General features: G+C 42.4%; 1 protein-coding gene across 1 annotated transcript in view; it reads left to right on the forward strand.

The window, feature by feature from the left end:
- Positions 1-17,934, forward strand: part of LOC115107962 (synaptosomal-associated protein 25-A-like) — a 38,252-nt gene extending 20,318 nt beyond the window's left edge. Inside the window, exons 2-8 of the mRNA XM_029631786.2 lie at positions 2,215-2,359; positions 4,074-4,115; positions 5,504-5,552; positions 7,661-7,778; positions 13,966-14,085; positions 14,984-15,128; positions 15,653-17,934. Coding sequence (XP_029487646.1) covers positions 2,288-2,359; positions 4,074-4,115; positions 5,504-5,552; positions 7,661-7,778; positions 13,966-14,085; positions 14,984-15,128; positions 15,653-15,721 — 615 coding nt within the window. The 5' untranslated portion in view covers positions 2,215-2,287 and the 3' untranslated portion in view covers positions 15,722-17,934. The remainder of the gene's footprint in view (positions 1-2,214; positions 2,360-4,073; positions 4,116-5,503; positions 5,553-7,660; positions 7,779-13,965; positions 14,086-14,983; positions 15,129-15,652) is intronic.
- Positions 17,935-27,719: the final 9,785 nt, after the last annotated feature.

A 27,719-nucleotide genomic window follows, 5' to 3' on the forward strand; every position in this document is an offset into this window, starting at 1 on the left:
TGCGTCGCAGGGCAATGTCCCCTTCAATGCCCTGGGATCTCATGAGACCAGAGGGAAGAGTGCCCCCAGCTGGCCCTCCAACACCATCTGGTCCCTCATCCAGGGACCACCCTGCATCCCACAGAGGCAAGCCAGCATTATACCATTATGATTGCACTTCTTTTGTATTATTATGATAGTATATGCAACTTTACAGTCTTTTATCCAAAGTGACTAACAGTCATGTATGCAAACATTTTTAACCTATGGGTGGTGCCGGAATCAAACTCACTATTCTGGCGTTTCAGGAGCCACGCTCTACCAACTGAGCTACAGCAAGTTAATCAATTAATGTCGTCATTCCCTTAGTGAGTGTGGGTCGTTGCTGCCGAGGAAGGATCAAACCCCTGTCTGGTGTGTGATTGAATCTCTCATGACGCTTGTCTACAGGAGAACACGGCACGGGCTTGCAGCAGAACATTTACGTCTGGTGTGCTAGCTAGCTAATCCACACTATTCCATCGACACGACTCTCTAAGACTGCCATGCTTCTACAAACATCAATGGCTCTGCTTCCCTTTCATTGAGTGGAACAAACGCTGTTGTAGTCACTCATCCTCTATTATACTGGGTTCTAACTGCAGCTGGAAAGAGACTGCCGTTTATTCACTTGAGATCCAAGAAAATAATGCTTATGAGATCAAACAAAAATATTTGTTTTGGGGGGGAAGAAACTGGGTAGATTCTGTCAAAATAATTTAACAATTCCTATGTGTGTTCATTAACCAATTCAATTAAAATCACTCTGTCTGTTTCTAAGAATTTGTAAGATCCTTATTTGCATAAAATAGACAGAGACCAGTCTACCAAAATTAGCCAATAGCATTTATTCTCGAGAGCGCTGCTCATAGAACCATGTACAACAGCTTATATATCACATATGGCGTCATAGGTTTTAAAATGTCTCTCCTCCTCTCGACCAGGACAAAGCAGGTTCAAAAGTTCATTCCAACTCACTAGCGCACATACCTGACACACTATACCTGGATTAACTCTTGAAGTCTCACCATAGTCTATTACCACTTAGCAGACAGTTCCAGATAAGGAAAACCTGGAGGGGTTCGTGCTGTCTTATTTTATCGCCACAGAGTTATAGCTGAGTCGGTTCAAACATAGGTTAATGATTCTCTTTGCTTACTTTAGACACACACATACATTCCTTCTTCCACAATGGTTTTCATTTCCAATTACCCCTTATCCATGCTACATAACCTCTAATCCCTAATGGTTAAGTTTCTGAGTAGAATTATTTAATCATTCATGTTAAACCTTGATAAAATCTCTTAACAGATTCAAATTAAATTAAATTACTGTGACATTGGGCCAAAACACATCTCATAAAAATCCATGATGTAGCACCCTTCCCAAAAAGACTGATATATCCACACTAACAGTGCACTGATACACAAAACTGAATGAACAAAACATTAGGTTTTTCATGACATAGACTGACCAGATGAATCCAGGTGAAAGCTATGATCCCTTATTAAATCCACTTCAATCAGTGTAGATGAAGGGGAAGAGACAGGTTGAAGAAGGATTTTTAAGCCTTGAGACAATTGAGACATGGACTGTGTATGTGTGCCATTCAGTGGGTGAATGGGCAAGACAAAATATTTAAGTGCCTTTGAACGGGGTATGGTAGTAGGTGCCAGGTGCACTGGGTTGAGTGTGTCAAGAACTGCAACGCAGCTGTTATTTTTTTTAACGCTCAACAGTTTCCCATGTGTATTATCAAGAATGGTCCACCACCCAAAGGACATCCAGTCAACTTGATACAACTGTGGGAAGCATTGGAGTCAACACGGGCCAGCATACCTGTGGAACGCTTTCGACACCTTGTAGGGTCCATGCCCAAATGAATTGAGGCTGTTCTAAGGGCAAAAGGGGGTGCAACTCATATTAGGAAGGTGTTCCTTATGTTTTGTACACTCAAGTGTTTTAAACATGTATTCTGTGATATTCTAGTATGGACGTTGAAACGTAGCCTTAGCTTTGGGAACATACTTATTTGGCTTAGCTTAGCATGCTACGTTATGTCGGTTAGCTTAGCGGGCTAAAGACTATTGTTTAGCTTACAGTGCTAAAGACTGTTGCTAAGCGTATTGTGCTAAATGATATTATTTAGCTTAGCATGCTAATGGTTGTTGTTTTGTATCTCCCTTCCACCTCTAGCCTATCCCCGGCCACCCATTAGAACCTACTCTTCCCCGTTGGAGACCAGCTCCACCACGCACAGCCAGCAGCCATGGCTGAAGACTTGGAAATGCGCAACGAGCTGTCGGATATGCAGCAACGCGCCGACCAGCTTGGAGATGAGGTGAGCAGCACAGCCCCAACCCATGCTACTGTATACCACATTTCCAACAGATTTTTAGACACCTGAGAGACACTCAAGCCTACACAGAAAATCATCCAAATGTAGGCATATGCAACTACACTTCAAAACCATCTGTATGTTTTAGCTGTAGAATTGAGGAAATGTGAATTTCTCACTCTCCTCTTGACTTAAAATCAACTTAGACAGATCCAGTCAAATCCTTCTTGTTTTTTTTCCCGAACACATTTGACAGTATCACACATTGTATCACAATCTATCCCCACTACATGACTTCCTCCTGTCAGCTGCAACCAGCTCCTGTAGAGGACAAGCAAGGCAGATGCACAGGGAGGGTACTGTAACATACTGATGGCCCCAGCCTCGGGCTTACAGCTCCTGTAGAGGACAAGCAAGGCAGATGCACAGGGAGGGTACTGTAACATACTGATGGCCCCAGCCTCGGGCTTACAGCTCCTGTAGAGGACAAGCAAGGCAGATGCACAGGGAGGGTACTGTAACATACTGATGGCCCCAGCCTCGGGCTTACAGCTCCTGTAGAGGACAAGCAAGGCAGATGCACAGGGAGGGTACTGTAACATACTGATGGCTCCAGCCTCGGGCTTACAGCTCCTGGCTCCGACTGTGCAATGCCAGTGTCTGTGTGTCAGGTGGAGGGAGAGTCCACCTGGTACCGTTCTTACATAATAGTGGTGTGTGTGATGTGTGTGTGTGTGTGTGCGTGCGTGCGTGTGGATAAGTGTTAGTTCATGTGTGTGCCAGACCTAGGATAATTATAGTTGTAACTATGATTTGTTAATTATTTTGAAGCTGTAAAAGTGGTCTACTCCAATGTTGAATTGATTCCATGTCCCTCATGTAATTAATTCTAGGCTATAGGCTATATTATTATTCATATCTAAGAGCCCTCCAAACCATGTGCTTATGATCATATATTTAGACTAATTCAACTAACTGTTGTAGTTTTAGGCTCTTCATCAAGTATTTGGCATCCATCAAGTAAATATATATATTATTTTATAACTTGCATATATTCAATTACCTTCAAATATTTGGTTTTCTGATAAGTATTCAAAATAGTTTGTTCGCTAGCTGGCCATCAATTGTAAAGGTTGAGAAGGGGTCTGGGATCCTAAGCTATCAAAGCAGACTTTATGCAGATATTTAAAAACAGGGTTTATATCGCTTTGAATGATACAAAAAATTAGAAGCACTGTTTTAAAAAAAATCTTATTTGAATTAAAATACATTTACAGTACAAGTTATTTAATACTTCCACATCTTGAAATGTATTGATTCCACAGTATAGTTGTGATGGTTTCTGTGCCTCTAAAGAAAACATATATTATAACTGACTGACTCCCTTTTGCGGGTAGTTATATCAGAGTTCTATTTTCGCCATTCAACCTACTGATGCACATTATATTGACATTTTCTTATCAATGTATGTATCACTGTATGAAATGACAGATAATTCATTAGCTTTCCAAATGATCATCATGTTGATTGTAGTGCCATGTTGATTGTATTGGTTATTGATTCCAGTGTCTACGTCCCAATTCCAGGCAATTCCATTTCACAAACATAGGGAGTGATGTCTATGGAGCTTCGTCAACCTACATCTCTGTCTCCACTCATATCTGTCATGTCTTCTCATGCTTTCCAATTCTAACTTTCTTCTCCTTTCTGTCCACAGTCGCTGGAGAGCACTCGTCGTATGCTACAGCTGGTGGAAGAGGTTAGAGAAAGACACCATTCATACTTAGTGTTCACCACGCCAAGCTAGAATACAATGCAAGCTGTGTCACAGCTCTTAGTGTACTGTACAGTATCTGCCTCAGAACAGTGCATGGTATTGACATGGGTAAGATACCAGCACCTCCCTGTCAATACTGGAGGAAGAGAGGGAGAGAAAGATACCAGCACCTCCCTGTCAATACTGGAGGAAGAGAGGGAGAGAAAGATACCAGCACCTCCCTGTCAATACTGGAGGGAGAGAGGGAGAGAAAGATACCAGCACCTCCCTGTCAATACTGGAGCAAGAGAGGGAGAGAAAGATACCAGCACCTCCCTGTCAATACTGGAGCAAGAGAGGGAGAGAAAGATACCAGCACCTCGGACGTGACAAACAGACGAGCATCTGTGAAGATAGAGGGAGGGGCTGTCTGGCGAAAGGGAAGACTTAAGAGGAGAAAAAGAAGGAGAGAGGGAGCTATAAAGGATGAGAGAGAGAGGAATAGAGGGACACATTAGTCAGACTGCTATGATTAATCAGATGATTATGTGTGATAATTGTTCAGCGATAAGAGTGTGTCACCACACTGGTTTGGAGCACAGATTCTGATTTTAGTTGTCTCTCTCTCTCTCTCATCATAACAAATAAGTGAGAACATTTTATTTTTCATGCAAACAAACAAGCAACTGCATTTCCAAATACTTAATGACGGGATCAAGGTGTATCCATCTCCATCTATATGGTTTGCATAATGTGGTAGTGTTGAGCAGAGCTGAAGGGATCAGTGCAGTGCAGTATGGGGATCGTGTTTCATTAGAACCCCCTAGGAGTCATTATTTACTACTTTGGGATTTCTCTGGGAAACCGAATGCTAATTTACAGCATCAATTATAGGGTGGCAGGTAGCCTAGTGGTTAAGCTTGCTGGCCCAATAACCAAAAGGTTGCTGGTTCAAATCCCCTAATTGCTCTGGATAAGAGCATCTACTAAATGACAAAAAAAAATGTAACAAATATTTATACACTGCAGTGGCTGTGTATTGCTCGCCTCAAATGTTCATACTCTCCTCCTATACGAATATGCTAATGTTATCAGGCTGTTGCGATTTGGACAATGTTACCCCTATTGTGAGATTTTTTGTTGTTGAGAAAATCGCAAGACCTTGATCTAACTTTGTCTAAAGCGTGAGGTGTCTCTGACGGTGTCATCCTGTTTTTCTATCACGTTGCCTTGCCCTCTAATCTCCATTCTACATGGCTTCTGTATACTCCCTTACTGATCCTACCTCTCTCTGTCTCCTTGTTTCCTTCCTTTTCATCCCTTCCTTCCTCCCCTTCCTTTCTTCCTCCCCTTCACCCCTTCCTTCTTCTCCGCGGTTATTCGGGGAGTAGAGTAAAGATGCTGGTATCAGGACTTTGGTTATGTTGGACGAGCAAGGAGGTAAGTGTTGGATGTCTTCTGGGAGGGAAAACCAATAGGACTTTGTGCCCCGCCTTGCATCTGACTTTTTGCTATGAATAACTTAACAGTGCCTGCTTTGAAGTGGCTAGCTAGAATGACAGATTCTGCTTCATATTTCAACTTGAGTTATTTTTAAGGGCTTTGTGCATTGAAAAAGACAGATATATGGGTGAAGGTACAAAAACACTCAAATAGCAATATTTTAGATACCCATGTAAACGAACAGAGGGTTTTTTGCACACATTCAAAAAAAAAGAATATAGACATGATTTACACCTGATAATGACCAATAACAAATGTTATTTAGAGAAAATAATTGCAGGGCCTAAACCCTGGCATTACTACTGGTTTGTTGTGCTTGGAGGGATTGATTAGAGGGCATAATTGTCTGTCTTGCCAGAAGGCATTAGCCTCAACCCAGTCTTCTGATTGGCTGGTGAGACTGCAGTAATCAGTTCCTTTTTGGGGAAACCCCACTGACCGAGGACCTTAATGACACTCTCAAAGTCATCTGCTCATTCCTCTATCATCATCCCTCTATCCACTCATCCCTTCCTTCTGCAGTGCATCCGTCCAGCGCTGCCTCCACGAAGCCAATTTAGACTGCTGTCTGGTCGCTGAGGTGGCTGTAAGCCTGTTTAGCTGCTCTCTGACTTCCGCTTATTGACGGTGCCGTAGTGGAGAAGCCTGGACTGATGCCGTACACAAGGCTTGAATCAGTCACAGGATTAAATCAATTAAAAAGGGAATGAAAAATATAGGGTTTGTGAACAAATGTTCTACTAGCAAAGAAATTGATTATGTTGATACTGAGCGGAGAAAAGAATACCCATTCAACATCACCTTATTGCCATTTGACGTTCCTCTTAGTTGCCGCTGTTATTGTAAAGGTCACATGTTTCTACAGTACGTGTGTATAAAAGCATGCCGGGGATTTTTACAATCAATTGGCTTAAGCCTCGACTGCATTCCTGACCTACTCTACTCTACTTTCCAACCTCATCTTACAATAACACGTGCTGCATGTAATTCATACGCAACCTCCTAAACCCGAACATCAGAGTTGTCCATCCACCCACCTTCCTACCCGGTATCATTAATCCCCTCCCACACATTTTGTTTTCAATTCATTCCCTTGCAGGAATGCAATTTATAAGTTGAAGAATCCTCATATAAAAGATGGTCCATTTTAATTCATGATACACTTTCTGATGAATTGCCTGTATTGATAACTGAATTGACCCCAACCCTGCACGACATCACACCAATAACATCCATCCAGCTACCATATTCATGCCTTGACCCAATGTCCACACTGCCCACAAACAGCTCATCTCCTAGGGGAATGATACTGTAGTATAGGATCGGTAGGATTTCAGATTTGCCGTGATGCTACAGCCATGGCAAACCGTTGATGATGGTATCTTTAGATTTAAAAAATAATAAATCCCCCTCGCCAATGAGTAATAAACCACAAATATTTGGTTTTGCGTACTTTTCAACACTAAAAGGCTTCTTTCTGTAAAATGAAAATCTAAAGAATATATTGCAACTGACAGTCTCAGTCTTAACTTTATTCAGTACCCAGTACTCTCTGGCGTGAAGATCCATCATCACATATTATACCAGTTTACTGATGCATGCACGCAATAGAAACTCATATAGATTATATCATATTGTATACAGCTCAATGCTGCTCATGACTCATATCTTTCTGTCAAATAGTCAATCAAATTCATTCCACTGCTGTCATCCCTTTGTCCTGACCAGAACAACTCGATCGTGTTGAAGATGGCATGAACCATATCAACCAAGACATGAAGGAGGCCGAGAAAAGTTTAAAAGATTTAGGGAAATGCTGTGGTCTTATCATATGTCCCTGTAACAAGTAGGTACTGACCCAACGAGCCCAAAGGTTCTTCACTTGTGGTGGCGTCCATTTTTTCCCCCTTTCGTCACAGTGAGTGTCTGAATCTGTTGTCTTCTCTTCTTTGTCTTCTCTCCTCCTTCCTTCCTTCCTTTCTTTCCTTTCCTTTTCTTCTCACGTGCTTCGTTCTGTGGGGGATGAATTACTTGTGTTTAATCAGAGCAACTGGAGCGCATCGAAGAGGGAATGGACCAAATCAATAAGGACATGAAGGATGCAGAAAAGAATTTGAACGATCTAGGAAAATTCTGTGGTATTTGCTCCTGCCCATGTAACAAGTAGGTGATGCTTGCTTGCCTGCCTGCCTGCCTGCCTGCCTGCCTGCCTGCCATTAACCAAGGTGGAAGTGATGTCATAGTAGCCAGCAGTGCGTTAGTCTGCTCAAGCTCTAACCAGACTGACTCCTCCCCTCAATCCTCTGATTCTCTCGTAAGACCTCTTGACACACACTCACACATACACATACAGTACCAGTCAAAAGTTTGGACACCTACTCATTCCAGGGTTTTTCTTTATTGTTACTATTTTCGACATTGTAGAATAATAGTGAAGACATCAAAACTATGAAATAACACATGGAATGATGTAGTAACCAAAAAAGTTTTACATTTATTTTATATTTGCGATTTTTCAAAGTAGCCACCATTTGCCTTAATGACAGCTTTGCACACTCTTGGCATTCTCTCAACCAGCTTCATGAGGTACCTGGAATGCATTTCAATTAACAGGTGTGCCTTGTTAAAAGTTAATTTGTGGAATTTCTTTCCTTTTTAATGCGTTTGAGCCGATCAGTTGAAGATATCCCTATTTGGTAAAAGACCAATTCCATATTTTGGCAAGAGCAGCTCAAAACGACAGTCCATCATTACCTTAACAAATGAAGGTCATTCAATCTGGAAAATTTCAAGAACTTTGCAGTCGCAAAAACCATTAAGCGATATGATGAAACTGGCTCTCATGAAGACCGCCACAGGAAAGGAAGAACCAGAGTTACCTTTGCTGCAGAGGATACGTTCATTAGAGTTACCAGTCTCAGAAATGGGCAATTAACTGCACCTCAGATTGCAGCCCAAATTAATGCTTTGCAGAGTTCAAGTAACAGACACATCTCAATATCATCTGTTCAGAGGAGACTGCGTGAATCAAGCCTTCGTGGTCAAATTGCTGCAAAGAAACCACTACTAAAGGACACCAATAAGAACAAGAGACTTGTTTGGACCAATAAACATGAGCAATGGACATTAGAATGGTGGAAATCTGTCCTTTGGTCTGATGAGTCCAAATATGAGGTTTTTGTGAGACGCAGAGTGAGACGCAGAGTGAGACGCAGACTACATCTTTGTGAGATGTAGAGTAGGTGAATGGATTATATCCGCACATGTGGTTCCCACCGTGAAGCATGGAGGAGGAGGTGTGATGGTGTGGGGGTGCTTAGCTGGTGACACCGTCTGGGATTTATTTAGAATTTAAGGCACAATTAACCAGCATGGCTAACACAGCATTCTGTAGCGAAACGCCATCCCATCTGGTTTGCGCTTAGTGGGACTATCATTTGATTTTCAACAGGACAATGACCCAACACACCTCCAAACTGTGTAAGGGCTATTTGACCAAGAAGGAGAGTGTAGGAGTGCTGCATCAAATGACCTGGCCTCCACAATCACCTGACCTCAACACAATTGAGATGGTTTGGGATAAGTTGGATCGCAGAGTGGAGGAAAAGCAGCCAACAAGTGCTCAGCATATGTGGGAACTCTTTCAAGACTGTTGGGAAAGCATTCCAGGTGACTACCTCATGAAGCTGGTTGAGAGAATGCCAACAGTGTGCAAAGCTGTCATCAAGGCAAAGTATGGCTACTTTGAAGATCTAAAATCAAAATATATTTTGATTTGTTTAACATTTTTTTGTTACTACATGATTCCATATTTGTTATTTCATAGTTATGATATCTTCACTATTATTCTACAATGTAGAAAATAGTACAAATAAAGACAAACCCTTGATAAGTAGGTGTGTCAAAACCTTTGACAGGTAATATATGTGCACACACCCACGACATGATGTCTCACTCTGGTAATAATCCGGACAGGCCTCTAGACATATCCCAGAATATCTTGTGGAATCCCCAGACTCGGCTCGGGAGCTCCCCACAGGCCCATCTGTCACAGCCAACAATCAACAAAGGTGTGAGAACAGTGTATGGAGGTTTTCAACCCCTTAACAATGCAGTGTTAGCTTATACAGTATGTAGACTATATTGGAGTTCTCCTCAACAGCATAATAGCCAAGCTGAATACTGCCCACAAATGTCCAAACACTTGCTGTCCCTAATTATTAATGCTAGACAGACAGGAGAGACTTTCTATGGCCCCTGAACACACCAACCTACCAAAAGTCTTGACTCCTATCCTTCTATAGATCAGGCCAAAACTCATCAGCAGGGGCTTCTCCAGGCACCTTCCTCCAAACACCCTTCTCCAAGCACCCTTCTCCAAGCACCCTTCTCCAAACACCATATTCTAAGTGCCATTCTCCAAGCTCCCTTCTCCAAGATCCCTTCTCGTCCAAGCAAACGTATCGTCACGTAACAGCACCATTCTCCTCCCTCCTCTTGCCGGACTATCAAAGCCACTGTAGCCACTATTACTTTCATAGCCACTTTTGTTACTATTACTTTCATAGCCACTATAGTTACTATTACTTTCATAGCCACTATAGTTTCAATCTAAGCCACTATAAGATTCCAGGACTGCCTATCAGTTTTCTTCATCTGCATGTAAATACGACATGGTCAGACACCCAAATAACCTGAGATCTGCAGAACAGATCAGTAATTGCACGTCATGCAGACAGATCTCTGTCTCTCTCCCTGCAACTGTGAACTCTGCACACCCAACCCACGAATGACTACTGACTGGAATGACTGGAGAGCATGACCATTGGATGCCATGCATGCTGATTGATGCAGCTCATATTAGTAATGGTACACATGTTGAAAAAATGATGCTGATGCTGAGGATGATCATGATGAACTCCTGTTACTTGTCATATAATTGGGTGCTAAATTGGGTCCCATTAATTTGCCACTATTATGGTAGTGACTGGAAAAAAAATGAGAATAAGGGATAATCAGTAACTGTGATAATAATAAACATAAAATAACATTAATTTTTAATCAAATCAAATGTTATTGGTCACATACATGCGTTCAGCACATGTTATTGTGGGTGTAGCAAAATGATTGTGTTTCTAGCTCCGACAGCAGTAATATCTAACAAGTAATATCTAACAACAGTGCAGTAATTTCTAACAAGTAATATCCAACAACAGTGCAGTAATATCTAACAAGTAATATCCAACAACAGTGCAGTAATATCTAACAAGTAATATCCAACAACAGTGCAGTAATATCTAACAAGTAATATCCAACAACAGTGCAGTAATATCTAACAAGTAATATCCAACAACAGTGCAGTAATATCGAACCAGTAATATCCAACAACAGTGCAGTAATATCGAACCAGTAATATCTAACAACAGTGCAGTAATATCTAACAACTAATATCTAACAACAGTGCAATAATATCTAACGAGTAATGTCTAACAGTTTCACAACATATACCCAATGCATATAAATCTAAGTAAAGGAATGGAATTAAGAATATATAAATATATTGACGAGCAATGCCAGAGCGGCATAGACTAAGGTAAAGTAGAATAGACTGGAATTATATATACATATGAGATGAATAGTGCAAAATATATCAACATTATTAAAGTGACTAGTGTTCCATTTATTAAAGTGGCCCGTTTTTACAAGTTTATGTATATAGGCAGGAGCCTCTAATGTGCTACTGATGGCTATTTAACAGTCTGATGGCCTTGAGATAGAAGCTGTTATTCAGTCTCCTGGTCCCAGACGCAAACAGGTTATAATAGGCTACTAAAACCAAATGATTATTCTAAAAACGAGTGGATGCCACGCTGCATTGCCTATGCAGTAGCCTACCGCCACTCCCACAGAGCACTGTGGTAACTGTGTGCCCCCTTCTTCCCATGCAGCCCCAGGGAAGCAGCGCAGATCTAGGTCAGCCAGATCATATATACTGTAGGCAAGATACCCTGTTGACTGAAACCCGGGGCTTCGTTCTAGATATCTAGAACTATACTGGAGACAAGAACTCGATCCACTGGATTTAACCTGTATTGTAGGTCTCTTTTCTTATTCCTCCTCCAACCATATCCAACTTAATCTTCTTCACTAGTAGGATTATTGGGACTATGAGCCTGTGGGTCAAAGGGTTAGTTAACCCTGATGAGGTGTCTCTCTTGTTGTCTGATTGACATCATATCCAAGTACAGTAGGTAGAGCTCTAAGTCCATGGAGGGTATACGGTATGTTACTAAAACAGATTCACTCTGATCGGGGGATTTGGGAGTTTCTCACTTTAAAAAAAACAACAACACATTTTTACCTCATAAAACGAGAGAGTGATAGAGAACGTTGCAAATGGCACGTCGAAGGAATTGGATAACCTAACTGTTGCATGTAAAAACAAATTGTATTACATAACTGAGTCAAGTGAATGTAGGAAGAGAGGAGCGTCGCCAGTGTGCCTGACGGTGTGTGTTTTACCACAGTGGTCTGTGTAATCATCGCCTCAGTCCATTTCTATAAATACTACTTCAGTGGGAGGGGTCAGAATCAGCCATCTTCTCCATCGTCTGATAAAACAAGAAATATCTACCCTCCTCGAGCTTCGAGGTTACAGAAAGGCTTAATCCAACCAAGCCATTTGGTTACTTAGAGGAAAGACAGGCATGGTTTTAGGGAGAGGAAAGAAAGAGAAGTCAAGATAGACATTATAACTCAGGGTCCTCTTATGCTCCGTGTTGAATGTTATTAAAATTAATAATTGCATACAAAACACAGTATGACATACATTTCACACAGACAGACAGTTGGTGTGATGGTGGTTCATATTTTGAGAACTGCAGTGTACTTGTAGACTCATTAAAAGGAGCCTGAAGCATAGACTCGCCCAGGGCCTCCTAAGCCACCATAGAAGCTGCCTGTCATATCAAGATCTTTGTCAGACAGAGTACATAGCAAATCTAGATACAGCTACATAATTTGTTTTAAATTCATCTTGGTTAACCTGCTAATAATTAAACTACTACTAATAATATTACATTTAATTTATCAAGGGCATTTCTTGCACTCAAGGCACTACAGGTACTGCATAAATATTACTTACCCCCTGAAATAGAGGAAGCCAACATTTTGTCAAAGACCTCATCATCTGACCAAGAATGCCTTAATAATGCACTGTTCACTGATCAACCTTAAAGGGATACTTCCTGGTTTGATCATCTATTTCCCCAGAGTCATATCCAACTCGTGGATACCATTTGTATGTCTCTGTGTACAGTTTGAATGAAGTCGCTAATGAACATTAGTGCAAATGCTAACTAGCATTAGCACAATGACTGGATGTCTATGGTAACTGCTAGCATGCTAGTAGATACCATAGGCATCCAGTCATTGCCAACATCCCATAGTATCCCTTTAACACTACCTGATATTTTTATTTTTTTATTTAACTAGGCAGTCAGTTAAGAACAAATTCTTATTTACAATGATGGCCTACCGGGGAAAATTGGGTTAACTGCCTTGTTCAGGAGCAGAACGACAGATTTATACCTTGTCAGCTCGGAGATTCGACCCAGCAACCTTTCAGTTACTGGCGCAACTTTCTAACCACTAGGCCACCTTCCACCCCAAAATAACATATCCTAGATAGATTCACGACGTGAACAAAATACTTGACATTAAAAAAAGAAGTGTACTCTTGTTATGTCCCTCTGCTTCGTTTTCTTTTCCAGTTCTTCCCCAAACTATGTGGCAGTCCAGTCCTGTTATTCTATGTTGTCTTGTCTGTCAAACCCTTGTCTCTCTGTTCTGTGTCACATGTAGCCACCCTATTCCCAAAAGTAGTGGATGTGTGTTGGGAATAGGGTGGCATTTCAGATGCAACCTGGGAGATACCATTGTGAGGGGGGAGAAGGGGTGGGGCATTTCAATGTGAAGGAATGCTTTGGGGAGGGTGGAAAAAAATGAGTTATCCCAACTGTTGTTTACAAAATGCATGTAAATACTTAAGAGGTCAAATTTTTCAGCTGGGAAAAGGTATGTGTCTCAGCATACTAAACTTGCCTGAGTACAGTGTGTTATATACCATTGAGATATGACATCGCATTACACTAACAATGTTAAGACTGGAGAATGAAGGAATGACCAAACCCATGCCTGCTTTCTCTGCTTTGCTTCTTTAGTCTGTTGTCTTTGACTTGTTTCTCATATTTCTATGTGGTGGATTAATGCATGATGATACAACTAGACCTGATAGATAATATATCTAGTAGTGATTAAGCTTCACCCTCCTCTTCCTCGATCCCCCCAGGATGAAGAGTGGCGGCAGCAAGGCTTGGGGGAACAATCAGGATGGGGTGGTGGCCAGCCAGCCTGCCCGTGTGGTGGACGACCGCGAACAGATGGCCATCAGTGGAGGATTTGTTCGCAGGTTAGGGAGGGGTTCGTTGAGGGACCGGGTGGGTTGGTGGTTAATGTAGGGGGGAGGTGAGGGAGGGGTTCGTTGAGGGACCGGGTGGCTTGGTGGTTAATGTAGGGGGAGGTGAGGGAGGGGTTCGTGGAGGGACCGGGTGAGTTGGTGGCTAATGTAGGGGCAGGTTATGGAGGGGTTCGTGGAGGGACCGGGTGGGTTGGTGGTTAATGTAGGGGGCAGGTGAGGGAGGGGGCCGTGGAGGGACCGGGTGGGTTGGTGGTTAATGTAGGGGCAGGTGAGGGAGGGGGCCGTGGAGGAACGGGTGGCCTGGTGGTTAATGTAGGGGAAGGTGAGGGAGGGGGCCGTGGAGGGAACGGGTGGGCTGGTGGTTAATGTAGGGGGCAGGTGAGGGAGGGGGCCGTGGAGGGAACGGGTGGGTTGGTGGTTAATGTAGGGGGCAGGGATATTCAGTTGTTTGGGTTTGGGGGAGCTGTATGGAATGGAGAGTTTGATGGGAGGCGAAGGTCCCCAAAGGAGGAAAAATTAAAGGTGAAATATGTATGACTACCTTTATGAATTATATTATTTCATATGTAGTGTGTGGTCTTGTTCTTCTGTCCTTGTGGGTACCTGAAATCCCCAAAAGTCCCCACAAGGATAGTAAAAGATGGAAAATTCTCCCTCGTGAGGACATTTCCCAAGTCCCAGCGAGGACAAAGGCTATTTTAAGCTTAGGGGTTAGGTTTGTGGTTAGTGTTACAATTAGGGTTAGGCATTAGCGAAAATTGGATTTTGAATGGAAATACATTTTACGTCTCGAAAAGGATAGAAAAACGTGTGTGTGTGAGCGAGCGAGCGAGTATGACTGCGTGTTTGTTTGGATGCATGCAAGCCTAATTCAGTTTCTAAACCACAGGGTAACAGATGATGCCCGGGAAAATGAGATGGATGAGAACCTGGAACAGGTGGGAGGCATCATCGGTAATCTGCGCCACATGGCCCTGGATATGGGCAATGAGATCGACACCCAGAATCGACAGATCGACAGGATCATGGAGAAGGTACTGCCCTTAGTCCTCTATTGGTCCTTTATTTGTCCTGTATCGGTCCTGTGTTGGTCCTCCATTGGTCCTCCATTGGTCCTCTATTGGTCCTCTATTTGTCCTCTGTTGGGAAAAGGAAGGGAAAGGGGATACCTAGTCAGTTGCACAACTGAATGAATTCAACTGAAATGTGTCTTCCGCATTTAACCCAACTCCTCTGAATCAGAGAAGTACGGGGCCTGCCTTAATCGATGTCCACGTCTGTATTAGTCCTCTATTGGTCCTCTATTGGTCTTTTATTGTCTATATGCTATTATTAGGAGTTGTTGTTCAAATATTTGTTGACATCACATGACAACCGATACTCAATAGCCTCACATCTCAAAGTGCCATTATCTACGTATATTATCTGCAAAATGTTCCAAGAGAAAACAAACAGAACCACAAATAACTTGTGTTTTTTCTCTCTTTCCTTTCCTTTCCTTTCATTTCATTTTCCTTTCCTTTCCTTTCCTTTCCTGTCCTTTCCTTTCCTTCTCCAGGCTGATTCTAACAAGACCAGGATTGACGAAGCCAACCAACGGGCCACTAAGATGCTGGGCAGTGGCTAAGCTCCCAGAGCATGTTGCTTTTCCCGCAATCGCAATTTATCGCAATTTATTGTCATGGTATTTACCTTCTAGGTTTGCACATGTGCACATATCACCTCCCCACATTGTAAATGTTGTTCTGTGTATCCTTTGTCTGGCTTTTTCAATGATTGTCCTCGTAAAATGAAATATTTCTTATCCTCTGTATCATTCTTTCCAAAGATTGTATACAGTGCTGACTCGATGGCGCTAGTTCACTTGTGAAGTTTTTATTCTCTTTATCAAATATAGTAAATACAGGTAACTGCCAAAATAAAGGAAACACTTGAGTAGATTAGGGTTCTGGCGGCTCTGTTTTAGTGCATTTTCCTGGCATGATTTAGGTCCATTCAACCTCTTCGAGGGCAAGGTAAACAACAATAAATACACAGCCATTCTGAGAGATCACCTTCAACCTATGCTGAAGCATTTCTATTGTGATAGGAGTGGTCTCTTTCAGGATGACAATGCCCCCATCCACAGGGCACGGGTGGTCACTGAACGTTTTGATGAGCATGAAAATGAAATAAACCATATTCCATGGCCATCTCAGTCATCAGTTCTCAACCCAATTGAACACTGATGGGAGATTCTGGAGTGGCGCCTTGGACAGTGTTTTCCACCATCGTCAACAAAACAACCAATTATGGAATTTCTTGAGGAAAAATGGTGTCGCATCCCTCCAATAGAGTTCCGGACACTTGTAGAATCTATGCCAAGGCACACTGAAAATGTTCTGGTGGCTTGTGGTGGCCCAATGCCCTACTATGATACTTTATGATGGTGTTTCCTTTATTCTGACAGATACCTGTATATACTGTATAATGGTACACTGCTGTTTTCCTTGTCAGTATCTCAGTATTGTCAGTAAACTGTATCATTCCATCAGCTACTGTCATGCACCTTATTTTGATGGTGTCATGACAAATGAAGAAGAGGGAAAAAACACGATGATTACAAATTATAGTAAATTTGATGTCTTATACATAAAAGCGGTCTTAAAAATATATACACTGAGTGTACAAAACATTAAGGACACCTTCTTAATATTGAGTTGCACCCCATTTTGCCCACAGAACAGCCTCCATTCACCAGGGCATGGACTCTGCAAGGTGTTGAAAGCGTTCCTCAAGGATGCTGATCAATGTTGACAATGCTTTCCACAGCTGTGTCAAGTTGGCTGGATGTCCTTTGGGTGGTGGACCATTCTTGATACACACGGGAAACTGTTGAGCATGAAAAACCCAGCAGCGCTGCCGTTCTCAACACACTCAAACCGGTGCGCCTGGCAACTACTACCATACCCAGTTCAATTTTATTGTCTTACCCATTCATCCTCTGAATGGCACACACACAATCCATGTCTCAATTGTCTCAAGGTTTAAACATCCTTCTTTAACCTGTCTCCTCCCCTTCACCTACACTGATTGAAGTGGATTTAACAAGTGACATCAACAAGGGATCATAGCTTTCACCTGGATTCACCTGGTCAGTCTATGTCATGGAAAGAGCAGGTGTTCCTAATGTTTTGTTCACTCATAATCAGTATTATGACACAGTTAAACGATCCATACTCTCCTGCAAGTTTGCAATAGTTCCACTATTTATATCAACATATATTTACAGACTATGACCATTGTACAATAATGCAAAATGATCTTCACGTGAAGAGATTATCGTGAAAAAAAAAGGAACTGTTTTTTTCTAAATGAATATGCAGTTCAGTGAAGATATTGAATATGTGCTGAAAGGTGGGGGACTAGTTGGGCACTGTATCATAGGTATTAGATGCTCTGGGGAAAATTTAAAAAATGCAAAGCAAAGACTCGTATTTCTGAGAGACCTTACTTTTATAAGAGGACTGCATTGTGTTTGTTTAATCTCCCCGTGTGGTTTATTAATGGTAAAATAATAATGATACAAATAAATGAATATGATAGTAATAACACTCTGAAACAAAAAAATGACATACAAATGTTTTTTTGTTTGCTTCTGTATTTGTATAGTGACGCACACCAAATCGCTGAGATGAATGAATAAACACCTTCTCTGAACGACACCGTAGATTCAATTGTGAGATTTGACGTCCTCAAAACGCATGTAGTATCACGACTCCCTTAGTATTCTGTCAGGTTCTGAAGTGGTGGAACATTTTGTAGCTAGCTGAACTGAGAAATAAAACCTATTCTCTGTGATTGGTCATGATGGATCTTTATTGCTCTTGTCGGCCAATGGCTTTGTCTATATAGACACACACCTGCTCATACAGTATATGTGTGTCTTCATCTGTCAGTCAAATTCACCACACTGACATATGACAACAACACAATATACAACCAAATGATGTATGAACATGAAATAAATACTGTATGTAAATTGAACAGTATATGTAATGACAACATTAACAATATCCAGTATATGTATACTGTGACTGACATTATACATGTAAATAAGACACATATTTGACGATACCATCCATCTTTACAGTTATGTATCTTTTCCAGTCCCCCCAAAAAAAAAACAGTGTTTGGTGTTGTCACATACACATGATAGCTGCAGAGAAATGTGTTGCTTTACAGGGTCAGCCAGAGTAGTACGGTGCCCCTGGAGCAAATTTGAGTTAAGTGCCTTGCTCAAGGGCACATCAGAATATTTTTCACGCCTATTGGCTATATAGATAATAGTGTTTCATTTGGAAATGGATCAGGATTCAGTATCTGGTGGGCCATTGGAAGGTCTCACTAGTAAGATGAATGCGATGGGGGCGTTTCATAATTATGATACATAACTGTATATTGTGAGATGCAGAGTAGGGGAATGGATGATCTCTGCATGTCTGGTCCCCACCGTGATGCATGGAGGAGGAGATGTGATGGTGCTTTGCTGGTGACACTATCTGTGATTTATTTAGAGTTCAAGGCACAATTAACCAGCATGGCTACCACAGCATTCTGCAGTGATATGCCATCCCATCTGGTTTGCACTTAGTGGGACTATCATTTGATTTTCAACAGGACAATGACCCAAAACACACCTCCGGGTTGTGTAAGGGCTATTTAACCAAGAAGGAGAGTGATGGAGTGCTGCATCAAATGACCTGGCCTCCACAATCACCCGACCTCAACCCAATTGAGATGGTTTGGGATGAGTTGGACCGCAGAGTGAAGGAAAAGCTGCCAATAAGTGCTCAGCATATGTGGGAACTCTTTCAAGATGGTAATGCCTGGTGACTACCTCATGAAGCTGGTTGAGAGAATGCCAAGAGTGTGCAAAGCTGTCATCAAGGCAAAGTATGGCTACTTTGAAGAATCTAAAATCTAAAATATATTTTGATTTGTTCAACACTTTTTTGGTTACTACATGATTCCATGTGTTATTTTATAGTGTTGATGTCTTCACTATTATTCTACAATGTAGAAAATAGTACAAATAAAGAAAAACCCTTGAATGAGTAGATGTGTCCAAACTGTATGTAAACTTCTGACTTCAACTGTACATATATCTGTATATATATATAAAAAAGAAACGTCCCTTTTTCAGGACCCTGTCTTTCAAAGATAATTCGTTAAAATCCAAAGAACTTCACAGATCTTCATTGTAAAGGGTTTAAACACTGCTTCTCATGCTTGTTCAATGAACCATAAACAATTAATGAACATGCACCTGTGGAACGGTCGTTAAGATGTTACGCCCCTGAAAACAGGGGAGAAATAATCACGAGAGTGATACGGTGTTGTATTCTCAAGTCAACATTTAGTTCAATCATTTCACAAAAGTAACACATTACATAACAGAAAACCCATTATACAAATAACACAGCAAAATATCTTATTAACAACACGCACGTTCATTCACAATCGACATAAAATGGCAGCTACTCTCAGTACGATGCTATCCTTCACTTCAACCGAGCAGGGCTAATATTACTCTCTTCAAACTTAACTCTAACTTCCTCAAGACGTTACTAAAACACACCTTAAACACTCTTGACATGTTCGCTAGTTATAACATTTAAATTACTATTTTTATCATCAATAAAGTACCTGAAAACAGGGGAGAAATAATCACGAGAGTGATACGGTGTTGTATTCTCAAGTCAACATTTAGTTCAATGAGAAAAAGACCGCGAATTTCCCCAGGAATATGGGTGGAGACCAGAGCAATCGATCTCCGGCTCATAGATTAAAAGCATTTCGTAGATCACAGATTAACACTTTTAGGCACCACAAAATAAAGTAATCAATATAACGTTTACACATTACTCTCACAATTGCACTTTGACAGATTTGAACTTTAACACAATTATATGAATGTTATCAATCTCTATCAACTAATACTGAATGCATATTTTAACCTTAGATGTTTTAAGATCCTCACATACTATGAACTTACTAATACTTTTCAATGTATAACAGGCTATGAATATGTCCTTTAACCTGTCACACTCTCCCCGACAAAATAAATGTTGTCCCAACATTACCAACATTGTCTTCTTCAACAGTTCGTATGCACTGGACCTAGAAAATCCTCTTCTGTAAGGTAGTACTTGAGCAGAAGTCACGGGTCACAGTTCAAATATAACTAACAAGTTATATTCACAGTCCATATCTGTTGACCAGCTATATAACATAAGCAGTATTTTCTCATACTATTGATCAACAGTCCATCAATTTTAATGATCTATATGCATAGTCTGTAAATTGTCTCTTTTGACAGTCTGTGAAATCTGACAGTAGTCCATGGTCAAACATGTCAACTCTGTAGCCTCATGTTTGCTGAAGCCCATACATGTAAGGTGGCTGAAAGTAACATTGCTGTAGTGATGGCAGCCATGGAACCAGTCCTGGTGCAGAGTAGACAGGGAACAACTGTGGCTGTATACTGTAGCAGGAAGGGATACCAAGCTGATCATAGGTGATACGTCTTGGAGGGTGTCTCTCTCTTTGTGGCAGCTGGTAGGCTGGTTCCTCAGGTTCAGCAGCATCAGTATATGAAGGAAAGGCACTTGGTGGACGATCATCAGGCAAATTTTCAGCAGGCAAGTTAATCTCCTCAGCAGGTAGGTCTTTAACTGTTGTCTCCTCCAGCCGCTTTTCAACAAGAGGCTGTGCTGGTAGTGTATAAGGGACTGGCACTGCAACTGTCTGTTTCACTGTTGGGGGTCTGTGTTCCCACTCTCTCGCTGGTTCAGCATTCCTCTCCTCAGGTACTGTAGGAGATGTGGGAACCTGTAGCGGATCATGATGAAGGTCATATTCATCCCCACTGTCTTCATCAGAATCTAGAGTCTGTGATGCAGGCTGGTGTCTCCTCGTTTTCTGACTTTTGTCCACTTTGGTCATTTCTGGTTGTGTCTCAAAAGGTAAGTGGTCACAGGACATGAGCAGATTTCTGTGCAGGACCCTGGAGCGTCCCCTACCCTTTTCTGGTCTCAATTCATAAATCGGCGGGTCTGAACCCATTTGTCTCACCACTGTGTGAATTGTATCTTCCCAATAGTTACGGAGTTTTCCTGGTCCTCCTCTTGGTGTCAGGTTTTTAATCAGAACTCGCTCGCCAGGCTGTAGCACTGAACTCCTAACTTTAGTGTCATAGTACTTCTTACTTCTTTCAGCGGCTTTCTGAGCATTTTCATTTGCAATGGCGTATGCTTCTTCCATCCCTCGTTTCCAGTTCTCCACGTATTCTCGCTGGTTACTGGAACCTGCCTCTGTGCACAATCCAAAGAGCATATCAACTGGAAGCCTGGGTGATCTCCCAAACAGAAGATAAAATGGTGAATAGCCAGTCACTTCGCAACGGGTGCAGTTATAGGCATAAACCAGTTTGTTCAGAGACTCCTTCCAATTTGACTTTTGTGTCTCAGTTAGTGTCTTTAACATTTGCAACAATGTTCTGTTCATGCGTTCCGCTTGACCGTTTCCCATCGGGTGATAGGGTGTTGTCCTGGACCCCGCCATGCCACTGAGTTTCTTTAACTGATGGAACAACTGATTTTCAAATTCTCCCCCTTGGTCATGGTGGATGCGGGACGGAACCCAAACTTCAGGGCAAAATCATTGAAGATGAGATTTGCAGCAGTTTTACCTGACTTTGATGTGGTGGCGTAGGCTTGAGTGAAACGTGTAAAATGATCAACAATCACGAGGATGTACTCATATCCTCCTTTGCATCTGTCGAGATGAAGGAAGTCTATACATACCAGTTCAAATGGCTGTGTTGTCACAATGTTTGTCAGAGGAGCTCTTGTTGCATGGGCTGGCTTTTTCTGCTTGACACAGCTACAAGTTTTAGTCACATAGTGCTCGATGTCAGATTGCATATATGGCCAGAAGAAGCGGTCACGTACTAGTGATACAGTGCGGTCAGTACCTTGGTGTCCCATGTTATTGTGCAACTCTTCCATCACTTTACCTTTGTACTGCTCTGGTAGAACTAACTGCTTGCGGGCTGTAGTGATTCTGTACAAAATGCCATCACTGTCTATTGTCAATTTGTCCCATTCTCTGAATTGGCATTTTGTCTTTGGACTGAATTTCTTTTGCTCTTTAACTGGCGGTTTGGAACCCGACAGTTTGAAATTGAGCACAGGACGGATGACTGGATCAGATTCTTGTGCTTCTCTAATCCCATCTTTTGGGATCGAGCTGGTTGTTGCAGTGGTTGTCTCACCTTCAGCTGATACTGACATAGATGCAGCTGAAAATGACCAAGGTACAACAGCCTCTTTCTGTACCTCAACTGCTTGTATCGTGGCGGCGATGGTGTCTGGTGGAAGCTCCTCAGAACATTCTCTCATCAGTGACTCTACATCCAGTGGCATCCTTGACAAAGCATCTGCATCACCGTTCTCTCTGCCTGGCCTGTACTTTATTGTAAAGTGGAAATCAGCCAAGTCTGCAACCCACCTGGAAGTGGTTGCGTTCAGTTTTGCAGTAGACAGAATGTAGCAGAGCGGGTTGTTATCGCTGTATACAGTGAAGGTCGGAGCATAGTACAAATAGTCATGGAACTTATCAGTGATTGCCCATTTTAGAGCTAGAAATTCTAGCTTGCTCGAGTGGTAGTGATAGTTCTTCTCAGCTGCTGTTAAGGTTCGAGAGCCATAAGCAATGACCCTAAGCTTCCCCTCTTGCTTTTGATAAAGAACTGCTCCCAAGCCTTGGTGTGACGCATCAGTGTGTACAACAAATGGCTGAGTGAAATCAGGGAAACCTAAAACTGGTGGGTGAAGCAAACACTCAATCAGCTGTTCAAGTGCCTGTTGATGCTGGTCAGTCCACAGGATTGGCTTGTTTGAGGGCACCACATGACTTACTTTCTTTGTTTTTGTTTTCCGTGGGTGGTCAGGTAATTTCTCTGAATCTGCTTTCAGGAGGTCATACAGGCAGCTGGCACTCCTAGAAAAGTCTTTGATGTACTGTCTGTAGTAAGTGAGTAAACCAAGCATTTTTCTGAGCTGGCCCACAGTCTCTGGTCTGATTTCTTTCAATGCTCTTACTGCTTCAAAATCGGCTGGGTCAACTCGGCTGCCCTCTGCAGACACTATTCTGCCCAAATAACGGACCTGGGGTTTAAAGAGATCACACTTACTTGGTTTGAGTTTAATGCCATACTCTCTGAGACGCTGCAAAACTTTTCGCACATCATTCACATGGCTGTTGAATGTTTTACTGAAAACTAGCGTGTCGTCCAGATAAGGAATGCAGATGTTATCCCGGAGCCCTTCCAAACACTCCTCCATACACCGCTGAAAAGCTGCAGGAGCGTTCATGAGGCCGAATGGCATACGTATCCACTCATAGAGTCCCCACGGTGTCACAAATGCTGTCAGTGGTCTGCTTTCTTCAGAGATGAACCCCTGGTGATACGCTTTCCCCTGATCTAAGAGGGAGAACCAGGAATTACCACCTAAACTGTCCATGATGTCTTGGACCCGAGGGATGGGCTGGCGGTCGGGATGTGTCTTTCTGTTCAGATCTCTGTAATCTATACACAACCGGAGGGTCCCGTCCTTCTTACGAACGCACACGACAGGTGAGGAATATGAAGAGTTTGACTTCCTAACCCAGCCCTGGACTATGAGGTCATAAATGTAACCCTTCATCTCCTGATACAGTGGCCTGGGCACTGACATGTATGTGCGCTTTACTGGTTCAGAGTCCTTTAGAGAAATAGTCATTTTCAATCGTTCAATGCAGCCAATGTCATTGTCTGATCTGGAGAAGGATTGACACTCTTCTCTAAGCATTTTCCTAACAACCTCTCTCTGTTCTTCGGTTAGGTGAGTTAAACCTACTGGTGGATCCCACTGTTCAGTATCAGTACATGGGGTTCGAACGCTGGTGTGATTCACTGTGGCTGAGGTGACAGTTTTTTCATAGACTTGGGCAGGTAACACAGTCATAATGGTTTGTACTGTACCGATGATTGTGCGTCCTAGCAGGGCAATGTCGTGGTCAGTGGGGTTAGAGACATCAAGCAGGATAACTGGAAAAACACCTTTACTGACTCTGACTAGTGTGTCAAAGAACTCAAGGTCATCTGGCCACTGCGGGTTCAGGTCTGGCTGGAAAAGCATTGTCATGTCATCTTTGAAAGGCTGGGAAGCTACACGGCACTCAATCTGAATGCTACTGTGTTTTGGTACAGCAACCTTCTCTTTCTTGGTTTTCACTGCGTATTCATCTGTCTGTTCTGCGCTAACAGCCTGTATAAAAGCCCTCACCTTGTTTCTTTTGAGGCTTGGGAAAGCTGTTTTTACTGTACTGTATCGTTTAGTCTTTTCGGTCATTGTCAAGATGTGCTCGATAACATTGAAACCTATGATGGGATGAGATAGGTGACAGCCTTTCATTACCAGCACTGGGATGATCAGTTCCTTTGTTTGGTCAGTTTCAGAGGCTAGACGAAAAGTTGTTTCAATCCATCCCAGGTACGGCATTTCAGTCCCATTTGCTGCAGTCAACCTTAGATCATCAGGTGAGTCCAGGATTTCTGAAACATCTCTCAGCCTTGCGTTTGGGAGAGATTCCTCTTTCCATCGTTCATCAATGACCGATACCTGAGAGCCTGTGTCCCATAAAGCTTGGAGGTGGTGGCGATTCAGGTGACACTCAATAAGGCACTGTCTGCCGACTAGCGAGGTGACCTTACGGGGTGGCAACCTTGAGCTAGGGATGGTAAGGAGTGGGCATTTTCCTCTGTGCAGGAAAACCTTTCACTGGTAGAGTCACTTTTCAGGTGAGTGCATTTTTCCTTATGTTTAGTCCAATGTTGGTTTTGACATACTTTGGAACAGTACAGTGTCTCTTTACATGATGAACATTGTTTCAGGTTCTCAAATGACTCTTCTCTGGCACAATTTGCACATTTCTGGGACTTTTTGGTAGCTACGGTTAACACTCGTCCCTCAGCGGTAACCCGTTTCCGTTTAAAGGGGCCTCCCTTGATGGTCTGGCTCCCCGGATTTTACATCCAGCTTGAAAATGTTCTCCACTCCCACATCGGAAGCAGTGTGTGCAGCGTGCATCTGTTCTGGCCTGCTGGCAGACAAAACACCTCCTTGGAGCTTGAGCAGAGTGGTTGGTATACCGGTTAGGTGCATATTGATGCTGTGCAGGGTCAAGTGCTTGGGACCGACTGTAGTTGCTGTAATACTGCTGCTGGGAAACCCTATCTGGCCTCCTAACTGGGGGTGGGGCATAGGCACAAGGCTGTGACTGAAACATAGGCTGCTGTAATGTCTCCTTAATCTGAGCAATCTCTGCACTGAGACCTTTTAGAGAAGCTATACCTGTCTTAAGTTCAGCTAACTCTGTTAACAGTTCTGCGGGTATCGTAGCTTTGGCTTCCTTCACAGGACACTTTGCAGATGGCATATCCTCTAACTGGACTACACTTACAGTTGTAGCAGGCTGTGGGGCATTAAACCGCTTTTTGTTTCGTCTTTCTCTCTCATTAGCACAAGCAATGTTAAGCTTCTCTAGCAAAACCTCATCTGATGTTTCGCTCTCTAGCAGGAGAGGCTGCATGTCTATCCTGATACTGTCACTCTGGAGACCCGTAAGGACTGTGTGTAAACACATGCTCTGGACTAGAGCAGGGTCATACTTAAGCCCTGATTCTGACTCCTGGGATGCAAACAGTACTTTTGCCTCAAATCTAAAACGCGCATCAGGAAGCTTTGAGGGTCTCCTTGCTATGCTGTGCTTCTGAAGCTAGCTGTTTGTAAAGCTCTGTTGCACTCTTCTCTTGGAAGTGGGAACGCAGGATACATCTAAGTGTGGGAAGAGTTAGCTGGGGTTTACCTTCCAAGTAGCTGCGTAGCTGTGAGCCTGGAGAAATAGCCCTGACTACTGCGTCTACTATTTCTACCTCAGGATATCCTCTGTTAAGTCCATTTTTAATCTGATGGGCAAGGCTGGAAAAAATCTGTTTTTCTTTTTGGCCCGGTTCACCTATCTGACCAGAAATTTTAAACTCTTTGCGCCAGTATGAGCTGGGCTGTGCATTGGGTGAGAGCGGCACGCTCCCCTGAAGATTGGCATGGTGTTGGGACTGACGCAGAGAATCACTGACTTTGGCTGCAGTAATCTGCTCAGTTCCCGCCCCTTGTTGTGGGGTTACAGTTCTCAGTTCCTCTATTCTGTGATGTGTTCCAGCTGGTTCAATATCATGGTCAACTTGCCCTGTTTTGTTATCTCTGCCACTGATCATCTCTGTCATTTCGTCTTTAAGTAGCAACAATTCCGACATGCCGCCATCTTCTAACTCTGTGACTTCCTCTCTTCCAAGGAACATCATAATGCGAGTCATTAATGATATGCGGGATTTATCTTTAACATCTCTTCTCTGTTCGCCTGATATTTCAAGGAAATCACATATCTCTAGTAATTTGTCTTTAGTCAGGGTGTGCAATTCTCCTACTACCTCTTCCTGTAGTTCTTCCAAGGCGCTTGTCATGTTGACAGAACAGGAGGAACTTTTACTGTGCAGGAGTTGACTCTGAATTAGATGGTCCTTACTGTCTCTGATGGTCGATCAATGGCCTCAGTTGACACGTACTTAACCACTAACTTCCAACTTCCTCCAAACAGCAACACTTTCCTCACTGCAGCCTGCCTGAGTTGTTATGTGGAGATTTAGCTGGCTCGGAATTGAGCGACCAGGGTGTGGAAACTGGACATCTGAGCAGCAATCTCAGCGGAGCCTCCAAAAATGTTACGCCCCTGAAAACAGGGGAGAAATAATCACGAGAGTGATACGGTGTTGTATTCTCAAGTCAACATTTAGTTCAATCATTTCACAAAAGTAACACATTACATAACAGAAAACCCATTATACAAATAACACAGCAAAATATCTTATTAACAACACGCACGTTCATTCACAATCGACATAAAATGGCAGCTACTCTCAGTACGATGCTATCCTTCACTTCAACCGAGCAGGGCTAATATTACTCTCTTCAAACTTAACTCTAACTTCCTCAAGACGTTACTAAAACACACCTTAAACACTCTTGACATGTTCGCTAGTTATAACATTTAAATTACTATTTTTATCATCAATAAAGTACCTGAAAACAGGGGAGAAATAATCACGAGAGTGATACGGTGTTGTATTCTCAAGTCAACATTTAGTTCAATGAGAAAAAGACCGCGAATTTCCCCAGGAATATGGGTGGAGACCAGAGCAATCGATCTCCGGCTCATAGATTAAAAGCATTTCGTAGATCACAGATTAACACTTTTAGGCACCACAAAATAAAGTAATCAATATAACGTTTACACATTACTCTCACAATTCGTACCCTTTGACAGATTTGAACTTTAACACAATTATATGAATGTTATCAATCTCTATCAACTAATACTGAATGCATATTTTAACCTTAGATGTTTTAAGATCCTCACATACTATGAACTTACTAATACTTTTCAATGTATAACAGGCTATGAATATGTCCTTTAACCTG

This window comes from Oncorhynchus nerka, linkage group LG24, assembly GCF_034236695.1.
Source record: "Oncorhynchus nerka isolate Pitt River linkage group LG24, Oner_Uvic_2.0, whole genome shotgun sequence".
In the NCBI taxonomy this organism is placed as follows: Eukaryota; Metazoa; Chordata; class Actinopteri; order Salmoniformes; family Salmonidae; genus Oncorhynchus; species Oncorhynchus nerka.